General features: G+C 46.7%; 1 protein-coding gene across 1 annotated transcript in view; it reads left to right on the top strand.

The window, feature by feature from the left end:
- The window catches only part of afg3l1 (AFG3-like AAA ATPase 1), a 53,326-nt gene extending 39,618 nt beyond the window's left edge, over positions 1–13,708 (top strand). The window contains 3 exon segments of the mRNA XM_084335447.1: positions 893–1,087; positions 13,340–13,411; positions 13,413–13,708. Coding sequence (XP_084191573.1) covers positions 893–1,087; positions 13,340–13,411; positions 13,413–13,568 — 423 coding nt within the window. The 3' untranslated portion in view covers positions 13,569–13,708.
- Positions 13,709–23,005: the final 9,297 nt, after the last annotated feature.

Genomic DNA, 23,005 nt, shown 5'->3' with positions numbered 1-23,005 from the left:
ACAAATAGACCTCCTGTTCACTTTTGTTTTTATATATTGAGCTTTAACACACACACACAGACACACACAGACACACACACACACACACACACGCAGTCCCCCACAGCCCCCACCCCTCCTCCTTCCAAGTCCCCTCTTCACTCTCCTGTTCTCTCTCACGGTTAGCTGCTTAGCTTTTAAGCAGCCAACGCGACGTTCATTTAGATATTTAACGCGACGTTGGCATAAAGGAATGGCGACGATGCAACGCCTGTTATATGCATTTGACCCGTTGCGGGGAAAAAACTGCACAGACTTATATCTGCTCGCAAAATAGACGCTCTGTAGTGCTTTACAGCAGACGCAAACACTGCTGTAATGTGTACACGGAGTTTCACAATACTGGGCGCCGGCGGATATGACTCGCGGGGATTTTCAAAATAAGAGTATCGCAATATGAATCGATCTTTTTACGTTGCGTCGATCCTATTTGATTATTGATAATAGATCGATATATCGATCTGGATCGATGTATTGTCCCACCCCTAGTAATAATCCCCCCCCAGAAACATGTACTTTGCATTTGATATATTGAAAATATTAAGGTTTGGGTCGCGATCTGTAGTTTGAGAACCGCTGCTCTCTAGATCCTGACAGTTAAATAATACTACAGTGGAAGTGGAAGGCTTTACAATTACAACCTAAAACAGTAACATGTGGTGCTTATCCCCCCCCCCCCCCCCCCGCCCGTGGTGCCCAGGTGGTGCAGTAACATGTGGTATTTACCCCCCCCCGGTGTGGTGCCCAGGTGGTGCAGTAACATGTGGTGTTTATCCCCCCTTCCCCCCCACTGTGGTGCCCAGGTGGTGCAGTAACATGTGGTGTTTATCCCCCCCCCCCCCCCCCCCCCCAGGTGGTGCAGTTTGGCATGAGTGACAAGGTGGGCCAGGTGTCGTTCGACCTGCCGCGGCAGGGGGAGATGGTGATGGAGAAGCCCTACAGCGAGGCCACGGCGGAGCTGATCGACGAGGAGGTGCGGGCGCTGGTGGACCGGGCCTACCAGAGAACCCTGGAGCTGGTGATGGACAAGAGGGAGAGCGTGGACATGGTGAGTGGAGAGCAGAGGGCCGTGGGGAGGTGTAGTGGTGGTGGACCGGGCCTACCAGAGAACCCTGGAGCTGGTGATGGACAAGAGGGAGAGCGTGGACATGGTGAGTGGAGAGCAGAGGGCCGTGGGGAGGTGTAGTGGTGGTGGACCGGGCCTACCAGAGAACCCTGGAGCTGGTGCTGGACAAGAGGGAGAGCGTGGACATGGTGAGCGGAGAGCAGAGGGCCGTCCCTCGGCCCAGGGAATGGGGAGGTGTAGTGGTCACTTCCTGGTCTATAGGGAGGTGTAGTGGTTACTTCCTGGTCTATAGGGAGGTGTAGTGGTCACTTCCTGGTCTATAGGGAGGTGTAGTGGTTACTTCCTGGTCTATAGGGAGGTGTAGTGGTCACTTCCTGGTCTATAGGGAGGTGTAGTGGTCACTTCCTGGTCTATAGGGAGGTGTAGTGGTTACTTCCTGGTCTATAGGGAGGTGTAGTGGTCACTTCCTGGTCTATAGGGAGGTGTAGTGGTCACTTCCTGGTCTATAGGGAGGTGTAGTGGTTACTTCCTGGTCTACAGGGAGGTGTAGTGGTTACTTCCAGGTCTATAGGGAGGTGTAGTGGTCACTTCCTGGTCTATAGGGAGGTGTAGTGGTTACTTCCTGGTCTATAGGGAGGTGTAGTGGTCACTTCCTGGTCTATAGGGAGGTGTAGTGGTCACTTCCTGGTCTATAGGGAGGTGTAGTGGTTACTTCCTGGTCTATAGGGAGGTGTAGTGGTTACTTCCAGGTCTATAGGGAGGTGTAGTGGTCACTTCCTGGTCTATAGGGAGGTGTAGTGGTTACTTCCTGGTCTACAGGGAGGTGTAGTGGTTACTTCCTGGTCTATAGGGAGGTGTAGTGGTTACTTCCTGGTCTATAGGGAGGTGTAGTGGTTACTTCCTGGTCTATAGGGAGGTGTAGTGGTTACTTCCTGGTCTATAGGGAGGTGTAGTGGTTACTTCCTGGTCTATAGGGAGGTGTAGTGGTTACTTCCTGGTCTATAGGGAGGTGTAGTGGTTACTTCCTGGTCTATAGGGAGGTGTAGTGGTTACTTCCTGGTCTACAGGGAGGTGTAGTGGTTACTTCCTGGTCTATAGGGAGGTGTAGTGGTTACTTCCTGGTCTATAGGGAGGTGTAGTGGTTACTTCCTGGTCTATAGGGAGGTGTAGTGGTTACTTCCTGGTCTATAGGGAGGTGTAGTGGTTACTTCCTGGTCTATAGGGAGGTGTAGTGGTTACTTCCTGGTCTATAGGGAGGTGTAGTGGTTCCTTCCTGGTCTATAGGGAGGTGTAGTGGTTACTTCCTGGTCTATAGGGAGGTGTAGTGGTTACTTCCTGGTCTATAGGGAGGTGTAGTGGTTACTTCCTGATCTATAGGGAGGTGTAGTGGTTACTTCCTGGTCTATAGGGAGGTGTAGTGGTTACTTCCTGGTCTATAGGGAGGTGTAGTGGTTACTTCCTGGTCTATAGGGAGGTGTAGTGGTTACTTCCTGGTCTACAGGGAGGTGTAGTGGTTACTTCCTGGTCTATAGGGAGGTGTAGTGGTTACTTCCTGGTCTATAGGGAGGTGTAGTGGTTACTTCCTGGTCTATAGGGAGGTGTAGTGGTTACTTCCTGGTCTATAGGGAGGTGTAGTGGTTACTTCCTGGTCTATAGGGAGGTGTAGTGGTTACTTCCTGGTCTATAGGGAGGTGTAGTGGTTACTTCCTGGTCTATAGGGAGGTGTAGTGGTTACTTCCTGGTCTACAGGGAGGTGTAGTGGTTACTTCCTGGTCTATAGGGAGGTGTAGTGGTTACTTCCTGGTCTATAGGGAGGTGTAGTGGTTACTTCCTGGTCTATAGGGAGGTGTAGTGGTTACTTCCTGGTCTATAGGGAGGTGTAGTGGTTACTTCCTGGTCTATAGGGAGGTGTAGTGGTTACTTCCTGGTCTATAGGGAGGTGTAGTGGTTCCTTCCTGGTCTATAGGGAGGTGTAGTGGTTACTTCCTGGTCTATAGGGAGGTGTAGTGGTTACTTCCTGGTCTATAGGGAGGTGTAGTGGTTACTTCCTGATCTATAGGGAGGTGTAGTGGTTACTTCCTGGTCTATAGGGAGGTGTAGTGGTTACTTCCTGGTCTATAGGGAGGTGTAGTGGTTACTTCCTGGTCTATAGGGAGGTGTAGTGGTTACTTCCTGGTCTATAGGGAGGTGTAGTGGTTACTTCCTGGTCTATAGGGAGGTGTAGTGGTTACTTCCTGGTCTATAGGGAGGTGTAGTGGTTACTTCCTGGTCTATAGGGAGGTGTAGTGGCGACGTCATTGCTGTTTCCGGCCGGTCCACCTCGCAAAATTGCAACGTATTTCCCTAATTTTTTTATTTTTTTTTTATATTTTGTTTTTGGCATTTTATTGCTTTATTTCGGATGCAAGTCCGGCAGAGAGGAAGGATGGGAGAGCGATGGACCGGGGGAAGACATTTGGCAAAGGTCGCCGGGTCCGGGAGTCGAACCCGGGACGGCCCTGCGGTGCGCCACCCTGGCACCCCATCATCCCAGTGCCCATTTCTAAATCGTCTTGATTAAAACAAATAAAGCATGAACATTTGCACGGTGTACCTTTCTGTGTGTATTCATCCACAATCTATAGCTCAACGTGAAAATATTCGCAATTAATTGTAAAAGAAAATCGCAGAATTTTATTTCAACCAAAAATGCTTAAACAATAATGTTAGCGATAGAAGGGATGAGGCAGAATTGTTAAAATAGCCGATAATCCATTTTCCCAATGATTAATCCCTAAATTTACTCACGCCTAGTAACAGACACTGTAACTGAGGGGTACAATTCCCTGACTGTATTGTTAGATATGATACTTACTACCACTACCTCTTGTACTTTAGACTCTGGCCACCCAGTACTAGGCATAAATAATTATGGTAAACACTCCCACGTAGATGAAACGATCCAACACAAATGTACCAAGTCGAAAGTCTGCGTTTAATAATAATTAATACATAGCAAAAGGTATGTAGAGCAATCACTTAATTACATTTATGATTTGAAATAGGATGCACTTTTATGGCAAATGAGTATTCGTTGGTATATCAATAGAGAACGTCCAATCTCTGGTGGCGCAGGCGGTAAATATACAACCTGGAATATTTAAGGAATAATAGCAATGATACTTTAATGATTATAGAACTGGATACACTAGGGGGGAATTCCGGTCGCTTGTAAGACAACTGGAGAAGGGGGGGGGGGGTAGAGTCTGGCTGTATCCGTCTGGCCGAGGGTATCCTGGGAGAACCCACGGTTGTGCGGCTCGGTGCCTCAGCGATCCTCGATCCACAGATGAAAGCAGTTGGACTCTCTGTGGGCCGGCTTCCTCCGGTCCACGATGGAGAGACGTGAAGCGACCTCGTCGTGTAGAGCGTCTCCTCACCTGTCGTCCTCTCCGGGGGGGGGGTTTCCAACACACGGCAGCGTTGGTCTTTATCCATAGAATAATCACTGTATACAAAGCATAATCCGTGCCTGGGAAGGCGGGCTGTTGTCGGTAGAATAATCCGGTATGCAGGTCCACTCGCTCGTCGGCTCTGGGGCTCCTCGGGTGCAGCCTCACATGGGGTCGGCCACCCTGGATAAGCAGCCAGTTCTACCCGAAACGATGGGGGTACTGACTACGATAGTATTCTCACCGCACGAAGCACTACATATGAATAGACTATTATTAGCTTAATAGACTACGTCCAACTCGACGATATAGTGCCAAATATGACTATTCAAATATTAATATACACGATGTCTCAATACCGATGGTAGGCCGAACTTGGCCTTACTCCCACACGTGGCGTCGCGGGGAGGCTTTACGTCTGTCACTCTATTGGAGGGTAAGAAACTGGACTAAAAGGGAAGTCCTACTTTAGTAGCGCAGTATATATACGCACTATGAACAAATAGTACCATTAGTGGTGCGGTAGCCAGATTCCTACGCGGAACTAGGACTTGTTCGTACATGTTGAGCGGTACGTTTGAACTGGGTCTGGGGGGTATGGCAGCCTGGCACCAAGGTCTCGACCAATAGTAGAATGGAGACTATTATGGGATGTTCAGTAGGCTAGAATGGATATTCAATGCATATTGTACAAGGAATATACAAGGGATATCAGGGAATATTAGAGAATATACAAATACAATTAAATATATATATACAAATAAATATATATATTCGGTTTAATCTGGCCCTTCACAACAGCCACCCCCTGATTGGTCCCAGACCTAATCAGTTAAGCAGAGACAGATTAATCGCGTTGTCTATTTACACATAAGGGTTTGCTGTAGGGGTCAGTCAACTTCACAAAGTCATAGGGTTATAGGGTCATGGTCATCATCGATTGTGTCTGGGAGTCGGGGCAGTTCTATGAGCCTCGCCACGGGACGGGTGTAAGTGCGACCCTGGACAAGCACTTCAGCTGCTCGGACCTTGCCGTCGGCACCGGTGATCACTTTGCTTACGCGGCCGGCCGGCCACATAGCTCTGGGCAGTGATTGATCAATAATCATGACGACTGTTCCTTCTGTCAAATTGTCTCTCTCCTTTACCCACTTCTGGCGGGTCTGTAGAGACGGTAGGTAGTGCAGTAGGAATGTCCTTTGTTGTGCACTCTCTATGGTAGTGCAATCATCTATGTTGGGGTCTGCGGAGATAACAGTGCTCAATCCACAGAACATAGGTTTCTTATTCTCAGCCTCCTCTTGACTGGCTTCCCTCGGGATAGGCGTGGGCCACTCTCCTTCCGGGAGCTTTAGGAATGCTGGGCCGTCACTGTAGACATTGCGACGGGTGAGGTCATCTAGGGGCATTCCCCGGGTGATGACGTCAGCTGGGTTCTGTTTTGTATCAACGTAGCGCCACTCTGTTTCTCCGGTTAAGTCTTCGGTTAAGTCTTGAATCTCGGTGACTCTGACTCCCACGAAGACTTTGTACTTGCATGAGTCCGATTTGATCCAGGCGAGTACTGTCGTGGAATCTGACCACAGGATTGTTCTAGACACCGGTATGGTGAGCTCACGTTGGATGAGCGTGGCTAGGTGCGCTCCGGCTAGGGCTGCGCAGAGCTCTAGACGTGGGATAGATTGTTGCTTGCGTGGGGCTATTCTCGAGCGGGCGAGGACAAATGCTGTGTAGATCTCTCCCCCCTCTTCTTGGGCCCGCAAGTAGGCTACTGATCCGTATGCGACCTCTGAGGCGTCACTGAAGACGTGTAAGTCCATTTTACATGTCTCTGGCCTCACCGTGGGTGGGAAGTAGCTTCGGCGCATATTAACGCCTGGGAGTGAGTGGAGCTCCATCTCCCACTCTCTCCAGGTGGATGCAAGGTGTGCGGGAATGGGGTCGTCCCAGCCCTGGTCCTTGTCCCACAATGCTCGTACAATCATTTTTGCCCTGGTGGTGTACGGTAGAATACATCCGAGCGGGTCATATTGTCGGGCGAGTGTTGTGTACACACTCCGTCTGGTGGTCGGCGCCGCCGCCGGCCTTCCCTGCTCCGTAGTCAGGGGCTTGTGTCTGTAGTGAAGCGAATCTGTTTTGAATCGCCACACCAATCCCAGGGTCATCTCCTGGGCTTCTCCCGGGATTGTAGCCATCCAGGTCTCGCTGCTGGCTGCCTTGTCCTCGGAGGAGAGGCTGCGCAGTACTTGCGGATCGCTGCTGGCCCACTGCCTGAGATCAAAGCCGCCTTTGATCAATGAGGCGCGGAGTTTAATCAGGAGAGCCTCGGCTTCTTCCTGGGTTGAAAGGCTTTGTAGACAGTTGTCTACGTAGAAGCTGTTCTTTACGCTGTGTCGGACCTCTTCGTCCGCTGCTGGGTCCTCCGCTACATGTTTCTGTAGTGCAAATGTAGCACAGCAGGGGCTGCACGTCGTTCCGAAGGGGAGGACTTCCCATTGGTAGATGGCTGGGTGCTCATCTCCTGGCTTCTCTCTCCATAGGAACCGTAACAGGGGCTTGTCCTCCTCTACTAATCTCACCTGCAGGAACATTCCTTTAATGTCCCCGCTGATGGCCACCTTTTCCTGGCGGAAGCGGAGTAGAACGCCGAGTAGGGAGGGGCCGAGTGTGGGACCGGGCAGTAACTCTTTATTCAGATTTTGGGATCCGATTTGGTAGCTGCAGTTAAATACTATGCGGTCTTTACCGTTGTGATGGACCTTGTGGTGAGGCACGTACCACGATTCGGTGGTCTGGTCAGCCTCTTTAATGTCCATCTTTGTGACGTGTCCCGCTGTGATGAGCTTCTCAATCTCAGCGCGGTATACACTCTCTTGGGCGGGGTTCTTGGCTAAGCGCCGCTCCGTGTTCAGCAGGTACCGTTCTGTGGCGTCTGTCTTGGCGTGGAAAGTAGGCATTCCTTCTCGCCGCAGGAGTGGCGTGGCGTATCTCAACACGCCGTTGACCGGGACTCTCTTGGTCCCTGTCTCGAGGAGGTGAATGGCGTAAATGTCATCTTTAGAGCGAATGTCTTTCTTTCCGTTCTTAAAGGGCATTTGTTCCAAGGTCCATAGCCGCTCTACGTGTTTCAGGAGTGCGGTTTCTCCCTCTGTGACTCGGGAGTGGAGACATCTAGTGGCTGTACTTCGGTTGAGAGATTTGGCGAGCGGGCCTTGGAGAGTCCATCCCAAACGGGTCTCGACTGCTGCAGGACAGCCTCGGGGTCCGGTATGAACCCGGTCTATCGGGACAATGAGGTCTGCATGGTCGGAGCCTATCAACAGGGTCGGCATAGCATTGTCTATGAGCGGGATCGGTAACTTGCGCAGATGTGCATATTTCTCCATCAGCTTGGCGACGGGGTATGTGTACCGCGACAGTCCTATTTCTTGGCTGGTGAAAGCGTCTGTAATCTGGTACCATCGCTCAGGCTGGCCGCTTGCTGCGATAGAGAATGAGACATTCTCGCCCTTTATCGTCTTCAAATCTCGTCTTATTGTCCGAATTGTCATTTGGGTTTCGCTTCCCCGCAGCCCTAGCTGGGCCGCAGCGGAGGCGAGCAGAAGGGTCTTCTCTGACCCGTCATCGAGGACGGCGTAAGTGTCCAGGACTTTATTCTGGTAGCTTAGTGTCACACGCACTACTTTTAGGAGTACTCGGGCTCCACTGCTGCTGGCGGGATCGGTGTACATGACGCTCGCTTTGCTGCTGGATGGTGCGGGTGAAGGGCGCCGTCTGTTACTGTCGTGAAGTATGTCCAGATGGGCTCCATCGCACTTGGTGCACCTTTTCTTTAAGCGGCATTCGGCTGCCATGTGTGAGCGCGCACAGCGAAAACAGCGCTTGTTGGACTTTATCCATTGACTTGCTTCCTCCGCGTTCAGCTTGGGGAAGGAGTCACATTGCGCTAGCCAGTGTTCTTTCTCACAGTAGGGGCACACTATCTTCCACTTCTCCGTTCTGGAGGGGGTACTGTGGCTCCTGCTGCTCGGTACTGACTCCGATTGGTGCATCACAGTCACCGATCTTCTTCCATCATTTAGTCGTCTGGTTCCTTCTCTGGAGCCAGGGGTGCTCCGTCCGAATGTATCTAGCCGTAGGCTGCTGACTTCTCTCGCCAGGAAGTCTGCTAGATCGAGGAGGTTCGGTTCGGGGCCATTCGGGTCTCGGTGGTCTCTCTGCCGCCTAAAACGCTTCTGTCGAGCGGGCGGCAGCTTCTCCAAGATCCTTTCCACATTTGAGTTGGCGTAAAGTTCATGCCTCCCCTTCTCTCTCTGCGCTCCCAACATCCCTACCAGGGACTGCACTCTGATGGACAGGTCGTCCAGTGCTCGATTGTCTATTGCTGGGGGTAAGCGGTCGATGTGTCGGATCTCCTGGATCACGTAATCCCATATGCGCCCATACCTCTGGTCCAATGCTACCAGCGCTGCTGTGTATGGGGTGGTGGAAGTCGCGTAGGCGAGCGCTATATTATGTGCGCGGGGTACCTTTAAGTGCTTCAGTAGGATGGTGTATTTATGGCGTTCATCCAATACATCCACCAACATGGTCTCCAGACACATGCAGAGTTCTGTATACTGGGCCCGGTTCTCTTGGGTGAAGTCGGGTACCATAGGCGTGCCAATGTATGACGCTGACTGTGGATACATCGGCGAGCGTTGGGGGAGAGGCCTCCTAGGCGAGTCTCCTCCCGCTCCTTGGTATGGGCTGGTACCGGCAGTGTACCATGGCCCGCTTGTCCAGGTGCTGTTCCTCGGTGCGGGTCGTGCGTCGTGCTCACCCGTGTATAGAGTCGGGGGTCTGTAGCGCAGCTCCGCGGGAGTATAGCCTGGGCTGTACCGGACCTCCTGGTCCGGTAGAGTACTGTGCTGTCGTCGGGCGTGGTTCTCCTCCTCTTCCTCTTCGTCTTCAGTTAGGTCATCCAGTGCTTGTAGTCTCTGGTTTAGCCTCTCCACAGGATATGCTGCTCCTTCCCGGTTGCTAGGTCTCGCTTGGACCGGTGGGGGGAGGTGGTCTGTGGGGGGTATAGACCTCGTCTGTTGGTCAAGTTCAGGGTTGTTTACTCGGCTAGGGGATGCCGCCCTGGAGGTGTGTCTAGACGAGTTCCTGGAGCCTCTGGCGGAGGGAGAGGGTGTTGTCCGTCTGATCAGCTGTTCTATTAGTTGCGCTTGCTGTCTGTCGCGCTCTGCGTCCCGTAGAGCACCAGCAGCTGCTCGCTGGCTGTCTGCTCGGTCTCGGGCCACATTCTCTTCCATCTGAATGCGTCTTATTTCTAGACGTATATGCTCTTCTTCGCTCCGCTGCTGGATCTGCAGTCGGTCGCGTTCAGCAGCGGCGTTCAGGCTGATGAGGAAGGCCTGCTGTAGGGTCCTCTCTGCCTCGCTGGGAGAAGGCGGTTGTATAGGGGAGCCTTCCCTCGGGGTACTCCTTGCGGAGCCTTGGAGCTCTATCTCCACGGTGCTCTCCCCGTCTTCTTCCGTGCCGAGTTCTCTCTCGGTAGCGTTGTATTCCTCCCGGGACTCATCTGGGACTACTTCTTCAGTACTGGCGGGGTGTGAAGTCATGTCTGGTTCCCACTGGTCCCCACCGTGAGCTTGGTCAATTACATTAGAACCCGTAGGGGCCTCTATGGTCGGGGTAGTCTGGGCGTTGGGGTTAGACATACTTTTGCTTTCTAGTTTTACCGCGTTTACTGTTAGTAGAAGACTAGGTTGTTGACTGACAGCGTAAGCCTCTAAGTACTGCGGGCGTTGGTTAGGAGGATCGTTTCGTGGAGTGTTCATCATAGGCCGTTTCAATATTAATAACACTATATTAATATTACACTAATTACCCTCCGGCTCGAAGGACCAATTGTAACTGAGGGGTACAATTCCCTGACTGTATTGTTAGATATGATACTTACTACCACTACCTCTTGTACTTTAGACTCTGGCCACCCAGTACTAGGCATAAATAATTATGGTAAACACTCCCACGTAGATGAAACGATCCAACACAAATGTACCAAGTCGAAAGTCTGCGTTTAATAATAATTAATACATAGCAAAAGGTATGTAGAGCAATCACTTAATTACATTTATGATTTGAAATAGGATGCACTTTTATGGCAAATGAGTATTCGTTGGTATATCAATAGAGAACGTCCAATCTCTGGTGGCGCAGGCGGTAAATATACAACCTGGAATATTTAAGGAATAATAGCAATGATACTTTAATGATTATAGAACTGGATACACTAGGGGGGAATTCCGGTCGCTTGTAAGACAACTGGAGAAGGGGGGGGGGGGGTAGAGTCTGGCTGTATCCGTCTGGCCGAGGGTATCCTGGGAGAACCCACGGTTGTGCGGCTCGGTGCCTCAGCGATCCTCGATCCACAGATGAAAGCAGTTGGACTCTCTGTGGGCCGGCTTCCTCCGGTCCACGATGGAGAGACGTGAAGCGACCTCGTCGTGTAGAGCGTCTCCTCACCTGTCGTCCTCTCCGGGGGGGGGGGTTCCAACACACGGCAGTGTTGGTCTTTATCCATAGAATAATCACTGTATACAAAGCATAATCCGTGCCTGGGAAGGCGGGCTGTCGTCGGTAGAATAATCCGGTATGCAGGTCCACTCGCTCGTCGGCTCTGGGGCTCCTCGGGTGCAGCCTCACATGGGGTCGGCCACCCTGGGTAAGCAGCCAGTTCTACCCGAAACGATGGGGGTACTGACTACGATAGTATTCTCACCGCACGAAGCACTACATATGAATAGACTATTATTAGCTTAATAGACTACGTCCAACTCGACGATATAGTGCCAAATATGACTATTCAAATATTAATATACACGATGTCTCAATACCGATGGTAGGCCGAACTTGGCCTTACTCCCACACGTGGCGTCGCGGGGAGGCTTTACGTCTGTCACTCTATTGGAGGGTAAGAAACTGGACTAAAAGGGAAGTCCTACTTTAGTAGCGCAGTATATATACGCACTATGAACAAATAGTACCATTAGTGGTGCGGTAGCCAGATTCCTACGCGGAACTAGGACTTGTTCGTACATGTTGAGCGGTACGTTTGAACTGGGTCTGGGGGGTATGGCAGCCTGGCACCAAGGTCTCGACCAATAGTAGAATGGAGACTATTATGGGATGTTCAGTAGGCTAGAATGGATATTCAATGCATATTGTACAAGGAATATACAAGGGATATCAGGGAATATTAGAGAATATACAAATACAATTAAATATATATATACAAATAAATATATATATTCGGTTTAATCTGGCCCTTCACAACAGACACAGTATTTCTGACACTGGGAACACATTCCCTGAGATCCATAGATGTCCCTAGAATCAGATACCAAGAACATGCAAATGGACAATATAAAAAAAAGTCTATAAATGTTTATTCTACGTTCTTATGGAATGAATGAGATAAAACAAATGATTAATAATATAAAAAAAATACAAATAAAAAAATGTAATACATTTTGCGTTAATTTTCATAACGCGATAATTTGCTGTGTAATTAATTAATCTAATTAACACGATAAACTGACAGCCCTACTTCCTAGACATGGAAGCAATTGTCAACAGGGCTCAAGGCAAATGGTTTTGTTCGAGAAGGGACAGAAAGAAGCAAAGCTTATCTGGTCCTGCCCCTCCCTTACAATATCATATTAACTCATTCAGCACCGGAGCTATATGACTGAATTAGGTCTAGATGGCCAGCCCTTTAATCAATGGGAGGACGGGGATATTTGCGAGTGCTTAAAATATATCTTAAATTATGGCTATGGGTCTAATACACCCGTCGCTTATCAATGAGTTGCTTGCAGTCAACATGTACAAAACTGATTGTTTTTTCATCAGTACATTTCCGTTTTTAATACGAGTATAGTTTTGGTGATTTCTAGTAATTCCAGAGAAAGACGCGATAATAGCCCTTTAGTGGAATACACAAAACGCGTTGTCATTTTTCGGCTGATTTATGAATAGTTTTCAAATAAACGCTAGATTATCGATAGTATATGTGTCCTCATGCACGATACAGAAGCGGGCTGAAAAATCGCTTATCCGTGCATTGGTCGGCGCCAACGGCACGCACAAACGCACACGCTCCGATGGCGGTGAAAGGAACATCTGATTAACCCAAGATTGGTAACATAGAGTCCTTACCTCACATCAGATGTTCTGCAAAAAGATTAATCCAATTCCTGATCGCCATTCCAAATATTGATCGCGTTTATTGATCCAACGTTATATATCCAAAACACATAATCCACGCTGCTCCCAGTCCCCCCAGTCAACGTGGTATAACGATACTGCATGCCCGAGAAGGGAAACCTGGACCGGACTTATTTTTTTTATGCACAGTCCCAGCCAATCCAATCCAATGATGTGCAATACCATCCGGGAGACGATAGGCGGCGGTATTTGCCCTTTTTGCGAGCTCAGACCCATTCCCAACGGTAACATCAGGTTGGATGGATGAAAATGAATGGATATCGCCTAATAAAAGAAATAACGACCAAAACCCGACTATACTCGTGATTGGCGCTCAAGCGATGGCGAGTTAACCCGACTATACTCGTGGTTGGCGCTCAATGAGTTAATATGTAATAAGTTATCTATCAATATCAAAAATAATATACCTATCCACTACAGCAAAAGATAAATACTTACGCGTTTGTGCCCTCCTTTTCCTCCTCCTCCTCCTCCCTCCTCCTCCTCCCCCTCCTCCCCCTCCTCCTCCTCCTCCTCCTCCCTACAGGTGGGGAAGCGTCTGCTGGAGAAGGAGGTCCTGGACAAGGCGGACATGTTGGAGCTGCTGGGGCCGCGTCCGTTTCGAGGAGAAGTCGACGTACGAGGACTTTGTGGAGGGAACCGGCAGCTTCGAGGAGGACACGAGCCTGCCGGAGGGCCTGAAAGACTGGAATCAGGAGAGAGGAGAGAGAGAGGAGGACTCTGCCCCCCCGGCACTGGAGAAACAGGCCGCTTAGGTGCCCTCTCTCCGGCCCTGCCTCAGGAAGAACAGTTCTGCTCGCTGCGTCTCGGGACCGAAGTAGGAGAGCGCACTGAGCCGAGTAGCCCGGGACGTAGATACCAGTCTCCTCTCCGTGTGCAGTCAGTAGAAAGCTATCTGGCAATTTCCCAAAATGTTGGCGTGTTCCTTTAATATTTCGCCATGCAGGAGGGAAAAGCTTCCAAGTGTTGTGTTTGTGTGGAATATTGAAGGCAAAAGTAACAACAGTGGATATCGGAGAGATTCACTCTTTTGGGAAGTCCATTCCGTTTTTGGATCTTCCCCCAAATAAATGTAAATTATGTTTATTTGCACTGCTTGAACAGAGTGAATTTTATACAGATATTTATTTCGATGAAGGGGGTTTCGTCCCTGTATGGTTTGACTGCTCAAAGCATCTCTATCGACCAGTTAGGAAGTACCACGAATGGTGTAATATTTAAAAGAATTATTCACCTCAAATTAAAGAAATGTGAAAGGTATATGAATGTGTCATAGCGCGGTGATCGCTTTGGATGACTCGAGACTTGTATCGTCCACAAGATAATTGCCATAGTACAAAAAGTACAATTGGGGGGAAAAAAAGCTTTTCAGAAATACATAATGCAGAATGATTTGAACATTAAGTGAGATGTAAGGCTTTCAAATGGCAAATTATAATGTCACTCACACGTGATTTCAATGTAACATGTCTTACCTACTTGGGGGGGGGGGCGTAGTAGGAAAAGCCTTGAAATTGTAGTTCTCGCTGCTGTAAAGTGTGTGTCGTTTCTTTTGTTTTTAGCAGAATTCACTCTGCTGTGCCTGTAGATTATTATCCAAGTATACATTTAATATGCGATATGATCATGCAAAGTATTTGGCTATTATTTAGAATTGCCCTCTTGATACTTTATTTGTAAGAAAAAGCTCTGAAGTATTTCAGCATTTTTCACTGTAGCTTTATGGAAACAATTGTTGGCTGAACCCACCCCCCCCCCCCCCCCCCCCCCCCATCACCATGTCACTGAACATTTAATAATATTACTGTAACTATTTTCACCCCCCCCCCCCCCTCCTCCATCCAGTGACCTTAACAACAATCTGAAGTTTTTCTAACATGCAGATTTTTAACAAACAAAATAACAGCAATGAGGTTTACAAGAAGTATTAAATTCCTGCCAAATGAAACATTTATACTATAGCCACGCATTGACGACCCAACTCCTCCGGCCGCACCTCATTCTGAACGGCACGACCGCCGGAGTCGATCGCACATCACCGCTTCAGAAGGTTCGCCCCGAAAACCATGAACATTTTCAAGCGGGGTTTGTTAAGGTCATTGAAGGGAATGCAGTGTAACTTCTTGATATAAGATAAGATAAGATATTCCTTTATTGATCCCCTTGGGGAAATTCAGGCATCATAGCAGCATGGGGGGAGGGGGGGGGGGGGTACAGGTAGTAAAACAACACAGTGTACAGGTAGTAAAAAAACACAGGCAGTGTAAACAATTGATCAATATGGTCAATATAATTTACTATCTGACTAGCTGAAGAAATATTCACATTATTCACAGTGTCACATAGGGTGCAGTACTAAATACCAGGGAACAGAAAGTGGATCAATTTCAATCAAAATATCTTGATGTTTATATAGACTATGGGTATGATTTATGTAAAACTAAATGTATTTGTCAAATCAATAAAGACTGATTTTTTTTCCTTTTTTTTTTTTAATGCTCACTGGCATACTTGGAATTATTAATGAATTTCGGGAGACTGCTTGCACTGATGACACGCACACTATACTCACTGCCTCTCCACTCACTACAGTTGCACACCTATGCATTATTTCGGAGTTGGTTAAGGTTAGGGTTAAGTTAATGTTAGGCATTATTTCGGAGTTGGTTAAGGTTAGGGTTAAGTTAATGTTAGGCATTATTTCGGAGTTGGTTAAGGTTAGGGTTTGTCACAGAGCATGGCAATAGAATGCCTGTCTGTCTTTCTTGACGTGGAGGCAGCAGCCTATTTCCGCTCTGCCGCGCGCCGCGGTCACATGGGCGTCATGGCCAATCAGAGAAACGCGACGCACTCTTCGGCTGGGATTAATATAGACGCCCCCGGGCCCTCTTGAGGACGATTTGCATATGCATTTGACGGTGTGCATATTTGTTTATACAATATATATATATATATATATATCGAATTAAAGCCATATCTGTTGCCTGTCGATTGCCGTTTCCGGTGACAAAATCCGTTCAGCGGTTCTCGAGTTACATGGCAATATGTGAAAGGTCACGAGCGCAAACGAGAGACATTTCTGCCGAATGCATTGGAGTCAATGAGGAAATGGTTTTCTGCAGACCTTCTTTTTTCTGTCTTTTTACCAAAATCGCCCCTAATCACTCATTTCTGAACGGATTGTTATGACATTTGGACATGTACTATACAAGACTTCAGGCTATGGACCCAGGGTATTTTTTCAGCCATACCAAAAGATTTTAGTAACACATTTTTCAACAACTCAAGTTCAGACCCATGTTACTATATTTCATTAGCACTAGTGAATTATATTATTGTATCGGAAACTTCAGAATGTCATCTTTCAAAAGAGACCAGGCTCATGCATGTGCTATAAGTATAAAGTATAATATTTTGGTTTGCAAGAAAAGTATGCAGTTCAAGAAAAAAAAAATCCCACTTTTGGGGGGCACCTGTTAAGAGGTTAATGCCAGTCCGTTTGGAGTTCCTCCTACGCCTCTTTTTTACAGTTTCTGGAAACCCCCGAAGGTACGTTTAATTTCTGTCTCTGGGAAAGTCATCCACGTTCATACCTTCGTTTTTCCATCACCTAGACTTGTCCATCGTCTCGTCTTAACAACCACCCTCCCCTCATCCATTCTAGGCTAGAGAGGGCTCGCACATTACCCAGCACACCGCCGGGGGGGCGCTCTACCCACCGCACACTCGGCCCCCTGGACGGCGGACGCGTGTATATTTTCCCTAACACACTTTCACTTCCGCGTTCAGATTCCGCGATCTGATTGGCCACTGACGTTTCTCTCAGTGCCAATCGCGTTACGCCTAGTTCTATCACTGGTTAAGCTTGGCGACTCTTTTGAAGTTGGTTAAGGTTAGAGTTTGGTTTAGAGCAGGGCGATAGACCACCAGCCCTGATTCCAAACTGAACAGGTGTATGTGTGTAGAACAGGTGTGTAGCAGAACAGGTGAAGGGAATGAGCCCCAGGATGAGAGGAACAGGAAGACATCCGTATATGGTCATAGGAAGCTTTGCTGTAATGAGCTACAGACAAGAGAGCTGAGAAAAACTAGGGCCTGGCTGTGGCTATGATGATATTATATATAGATCATTGATATAATACATACACACACGTATCATGGTATAACAGTATCACCATCTTTTATACACATCCTTCCTTCTCCTAGATTTCGTTGTTTGTTTTTTCTCTTCTGTGCGACAACTATATTATTTGAATGAATTGTCCTCGTCACGTAATATTTCAGTCACTATGAAGTTACACGTTTTGCACACCAGAGGGCGACGCTACACAGCTCTCTGGCACCGGAGTTGTGATTGCAGGGGAGAGACTAAATCCCCTCACAGTAAAGTTGTTTATAAACCTATCCCTAACCTTATCCACTCCCATTACCTACACAGTATAATTAAATATAAACATGTTCTTTTTCCAGGCTGTGGGTTTGCAGGCCCAGTGAGGGCATTTAGTCTCAACCCCTTGTGCGGCCTGTGGCACATTCCTGTACTAACTAGGCCACTGTCATCATTTTATCAACCAGGAAATGTTTGCGTGAAACATGTGTACACAAAATGGCTGCTCTGGCCTGAAATGATCTCTCAGGGGCTCCACAGTAAACGGCTGACGACTTAACGTTATAGCAGCTTCTAAACTCAACAGGTTGTCAATTCAAACAGAACACGCTTTTCACCGCTGTGATGGCTTTCAAATGTGGACTAAATGTCCCTCATTTGAGTGTTCTGCCCCGCTTTTAATCCTCTCTCCAGATGTGGTCTGTTGTCACGTCTCTCGCTAATGTTCTATAGTGTATTTCAGAGCACTTTCGGCACATTAAAAAACATTCTCTTAACCATTTAAGATGAAAAATGGGGCTAGTTTTTTTTTGTTTTTCTTGACGACTGCATACCCAAAGTCATTTGAGATTTATTATACTTTATACTTCTAGCACATGCATGAGTCTGGTCTCTTTTGAAAGGTAGCATTCTGAAGTTTATTGCACAATCATTTTTAGTGCTAATGAAATAGAATAACAGAGGTTTGAACACACTGAGGTAAACGTTTTGTGTTCTGTTTACTGGTTGCCAGATGCCTGTTTCTAAAGGGACAGGCATAGATTCAGTGATTCAATTGGTTGCAGACCGACAACTGTTTCTAGACAGACAAGCCCCCCCACACACACACACACACACACACAATCTTATCGCATATGTCACATAAATGGGCACACTGTATTACTAGACATTCATATAATACTATGTATTAAAGGAGCTTTCTTTTTCACAAATGTTTTCCTATTCCACTGAACATTTTGTAAGATAATTGGGGGCCCTATTGTTATAAATGTTGTGAACTATATTGAGCTGAAGTTGAACGGACCTGGCTTCCAGAGTTGCACTTCCAGATATTGCACATGTATATATACAGTCGGTACACGCATATATGGGATGACCCGAATATGAATTTGGGAAAGCACGGATAATGAGATGGACACATATATTTTTATTACACAGATATTAATAATATTATTAAGGATTTCTTATTTTTTTGTAATGTTATGAGCTGCAGTGACGCAGCTCCACCTCTAGGCGCACCGTCTGTCCGCCGTCAAACACGACCTGTAGGACTGGTTCTTCGTTTGGACCCACAGAAATATTAAGATAAGATATTCCTTTATTGATCCCCTTGGGGAAATTCAGGCATCATAGCAGAAGGGGGGAGAGGGAGGTAAACAATATAACAAGTCAATATAATTAACTATCTCTAACTAACTGAAATATACAGTATCACATAAGGTGCAGTATGCATAGGTAGTGTTGTTGTCCTTTTTAGCTTCCTAGTAGTTGTAGTTGGGTGTCTGGCAGCAGTCCCTGCCCAATGTTGTGGAGCCTGATGGCCGCTGTGAAGGACTGGCCGAGGTCGTTAGTTTAGTGTCGGGGGGGTTATGAGTCTGTGAACGTGCTTCTCATCACTCATATTTTGAAAGTTGCATGTCAATAGAGATAAAGAAAAAGGTAGTTTCTCTCATATCTCATGATGAGCAAGGTGTCCTCTATCCTAGAGAAAGCTTGTCTTGCGTGTGTATGTGCGCCTTAACACATTGAGTGCCAACGACGAGATTAGTCGTGTTAACTCGCCATGCGTTGAGTGCCAATGATGAGTTTTCTAGTTTTTGCTTTTATTAGCAATATCCATTCATTTTTCATCCATCCAGCCTGACGTTATCATTGTGAATGGGTCTGAGCTCGAAAAGGGCAAATACCGCCGCCTATCGTCTCCCGGATGGTATTGCACATCATTGGATAGGATTGGGTGGGCTTGTTGTGCATCAGAAAAAAAGTCCGGTCCGGGGTTTCCCCTTCTCGGGCATGCAGCTGGATACTATTGCATTGAGTCCCCCCACTGGGAGCAGCGTCGATTATGTGTTTTGGACTATAACGTTGGATCAATAAACGCGATCAATATTTGGAATGGCGATCAGGAATTGGATTAATCTTTTTGCAGAACATCTGATGTGAGGTAAGGACTCTATTTTACCAGTATTGGGTTAATCAGATGTTTTTTTCTCAGTGTGTGTGTGTGTGACGTTAGCGCTGACCAGGTCATGGATCAGCCCGCTTCTCTAGCGTGCATAAGTACACATATACTATCGATAATCTAGCGTTTATTTGAAAACAATTCATAAATCAGCTGAAAAATGACAACGTGTTTTGTGTATTCCACTAAAGGGCTATTATCGCGGAATTTCAAAACGGTATAAAACGGAAATGTACCGATGAAAAAACAATCCGTTTCGTACATGTTGACTGCAAGCAAGTCATTGATAAGCGAGGGGTGTTTTAGACCCATAGCCATCATTTAAGATATAGTTTAAGCACTCGCAAATTTCCCCGACCTCCCATTGACTTCCTTATTGGCACGGTAGCCCATATATGGTCAAAGGGGCGTGGCACTCAATGTGTTAACTAAGGCCTTGGAGACCTATTTCAGAACCAAACCGAGACGCACAGCGAACTCCCCGTCTCTCCTCTCCTACGTTACATGAAGAGCAGCCTTCAATTATGCCAATTCCAGGAATATATATATACATTTATATATATATTTATAGATATAATTTATCTGTTCAAATTTCTTTATGAGTTGTCCTGGATAGCTATTTATCATTCTTATGAATGAATGAATGAATGCACTCTGCTACTAAGGAATCGACCTTGCCTACTACTATGCTAATTATGTCTATACTAACTATGCACTCAAGACTGTAGCACTCAAGTTTGACACTGTTTGACGAACAACATGTTACTTACCTTTAGCTGATAGAGTCGTGCCCTTCCTGATGACTTGTCGTACAGAACTTGTAAGTCGCTTTGGATAAAAGCGTTCAGCTAAATGACTAAATGTATAGACGACTAAGCAAATGGATCAAAAAGAAAATAAAACTCGCAAATAAAGGGCTGTTCTTAAAGTTTTTATTTGGTTATGCCTGAATCATCCAGGATTAACCCATACCGTGTGCGTCGTCAATCAAATCAATCACCAGCACCAGTCGTAAACATTAAACAAACCATTCCTTTTCATATTGTGAGATTCATTTATCAAAGCAACTAAGGCATCTCGTCTAGCCGCTATTCACACGTGTAATTTAAAGAATTGTCTGAAACACCTCTGCACTGCCCCAAATTATTGTTTTCAAAAGTACCCGAACAATATAGATGTTTGCATTGTTCAAACTCAAGGTTACATAAAGGACTTAAATATAAAACACAGACCTGAATGTAGGCATTAATGATCACTTAGCAGATGGGTTCATTCCAAAACATCATAGCTATGTTACTTCAACGTTTTTATTTTTTTCCCTTTTTCTTTGGGGTGGGGGTTTAGGCTTTAGGCTATTCCATATTTCAACGGTCTGTTTATTTCCTCAAAATACAAAACATAATTGGCAAAGGTCTTGCAGTTACTCACAACTTATTACCCATACACACCAATCATCTTGTAAGATTAAAGCATACATTTCTAAATTTGGAATGAAACTCTTATTTCTTAAAGTTAGGGACCTAAATTAGATTTATTTTTTTGGGTACCCAGGCTAATTTAAAGGAACACGCCAACTTTTTGGGAAATTAGCTTATTTGCCATTTACCCACGTGGTAAATACACAGGTCACAACATGTTTACAGGAACGTTTTGGAGTTGTATTTGGAGTGTATTTCGTGACTGTTGGGAACTAGGCTACACTGGCACACCTACTTCCAGTGAATGGCGCTAAGCTAGGCTAACGGTGCGGCTGTTCCCTAAGCCTAATGCATGCACAGAGAAGAAAAGGTACAGTATCTGCTTGTCTAACTCCAGGGTAGATGGCAAATAAGATAATTTCCCAAAAAGTTGGCGTGTTCCTTTAAAGGTGCTATAGATAACATCTTTATGTAGAGTAATTGTTTATTTTTTTTTAATACATAAATAAAATAATACATCCACAGAGCTTTTAGAAAGGTGTGGAATAAAAGTATTGCTTTCCCCCCAAAACATTTATTAATTAATTTATCATTTAAAATTATTTTGCGGGTCCAAAATGATTGTTGTTGTTTACATGTTGCATGTAGCCCCTCCCTCCTTCCCCTTGTCCCCACATGGATATGCACCTGATTGGATAAAAATGACACGCTAGTGCTCTAGTGCGACATCTAGTGGCTGAATGTTATCTATAGCACCTTTAAACATACAGTATTACACCACTGTTGTCATGTGTGACCCAGGCTCATTTAAAACATCACTAACCAGTGTTGTAGTCGAGTCAATAAATCTCGAGTCCGCGTTCTGTCTCGAGTCCCCAGTGTTTGAGTCCGAGTCCAAGTCTGAGTCACCAAAGAAAAGCCTGAGTCGAGTCCCCATCACCCGAGTCCGAGTCCGAGTCTTCCAGGTTGAGTCACCTCCACTCTGGCCGTCAAAGAGCTGACGTACAAATAAAACAAGGTTTACGTTAAACATAAATGACACAGCGGTCACCGTTTCAAAGGGGAGTTTATTTACTTTGTCATTAATATAGCCATCAATATCTTATGCCAAATGATTAGGGCCTATTACAAAAAAAAAAAAAATGTATTTTATCAATTAACAAGTCCCGAGTCCTCGTCTGCACCTTTTCGAGTCCGAATGCAGTCGGTGCTCGAGTCCAAGTCCAAGTCCGAGTCATCAGTGCTCAAGTCCAAGTCTAGTCTCGAGTCCTACAGCCCTGTCACTAACACTGGCCACTGTGGTCAAGTGGGGGGTCCCACCAGAAGGCCCACAACGACCCATATTGGGCTCTGACGCATCATTTAAAAGATCTGGTTCTGATATATATATATATATATATATATATATATATATATATATATATATATATATATATATATATATATATATACATATACATAAAAACACTAATACATATTCAATAGTTCTGTGTATCAAAAATCTAAAAAAGACATTACATTCTGGTATATGGCAACAATTGTGGGAAGTACACACACACCACACCATGCATGCATAGAGAGACTGGCCCTCGGGCTGCACCGTTCAATGCCGTCCAGAAGGGGGCGGCGTTTTCCAGTTCAGATCAGGTCTCCATAAGAACGCCCTCCTTTATACCGCTTCACTTGTCCACAAAACGCCTCATCTTGCGGCTTATTAAGAAGAGCGTGTCTGTGGCATTTGTCTTCACTGTTGAGTCTCATACTGTCATCGTATCAGTGTCACTTCTTCTAATAGCCCTTTATATTCACTCCGGTCCGATCCTTATAGGATCCTCGTAGCAAAGAAAAAACAATGAAGCAAAAAGCTAAATGTGAGATGATGGTCGGCTGTGCTCCTGCTAACGGTGAGCCTATACGTCGCTCCCTCGGCCGCGGCACGAAGACGCCCTCTTTACGCTCACGGCAGATGTTTTGGTGTGTTTCCTGCATGCAGCGCATGGGTCGAGGGGGCGCTTGGTCTGTTAGTAGTTACAGTACATTCGACACGTTGCCATGCGAGGGGGGCGGGGCTTGCTTTAAGTCCACCTGTGAGGAGCCGAGGGGGGGCGGGGCTTGCTTTAAGTCCACCTGTGAGGAGCCGAGGGGGGGGGGCGGGGCTTGCTTTAAGTCCACCTGTGAGGAGCCGAGGGGGGGGCGGGGCTTGCT

This window comes from Notolepis coatsorum, assembly GCF_963971535.1.
Source record: "Notolepis coatsorum genome assembly, chromosome: 18".
Classification (NCBI taxonomy): Eukaryota; Metazoa; Chordata; class Actinopteri; order Aulopiformes; family Paralepididae; genus Notolepis; species Notolepis coatsorum.
The sequence above is the reverse complement of the archived record's forward strand: the minus strand, read 5'-3'. Positions and strand labels throughout refer to the sequence as shown.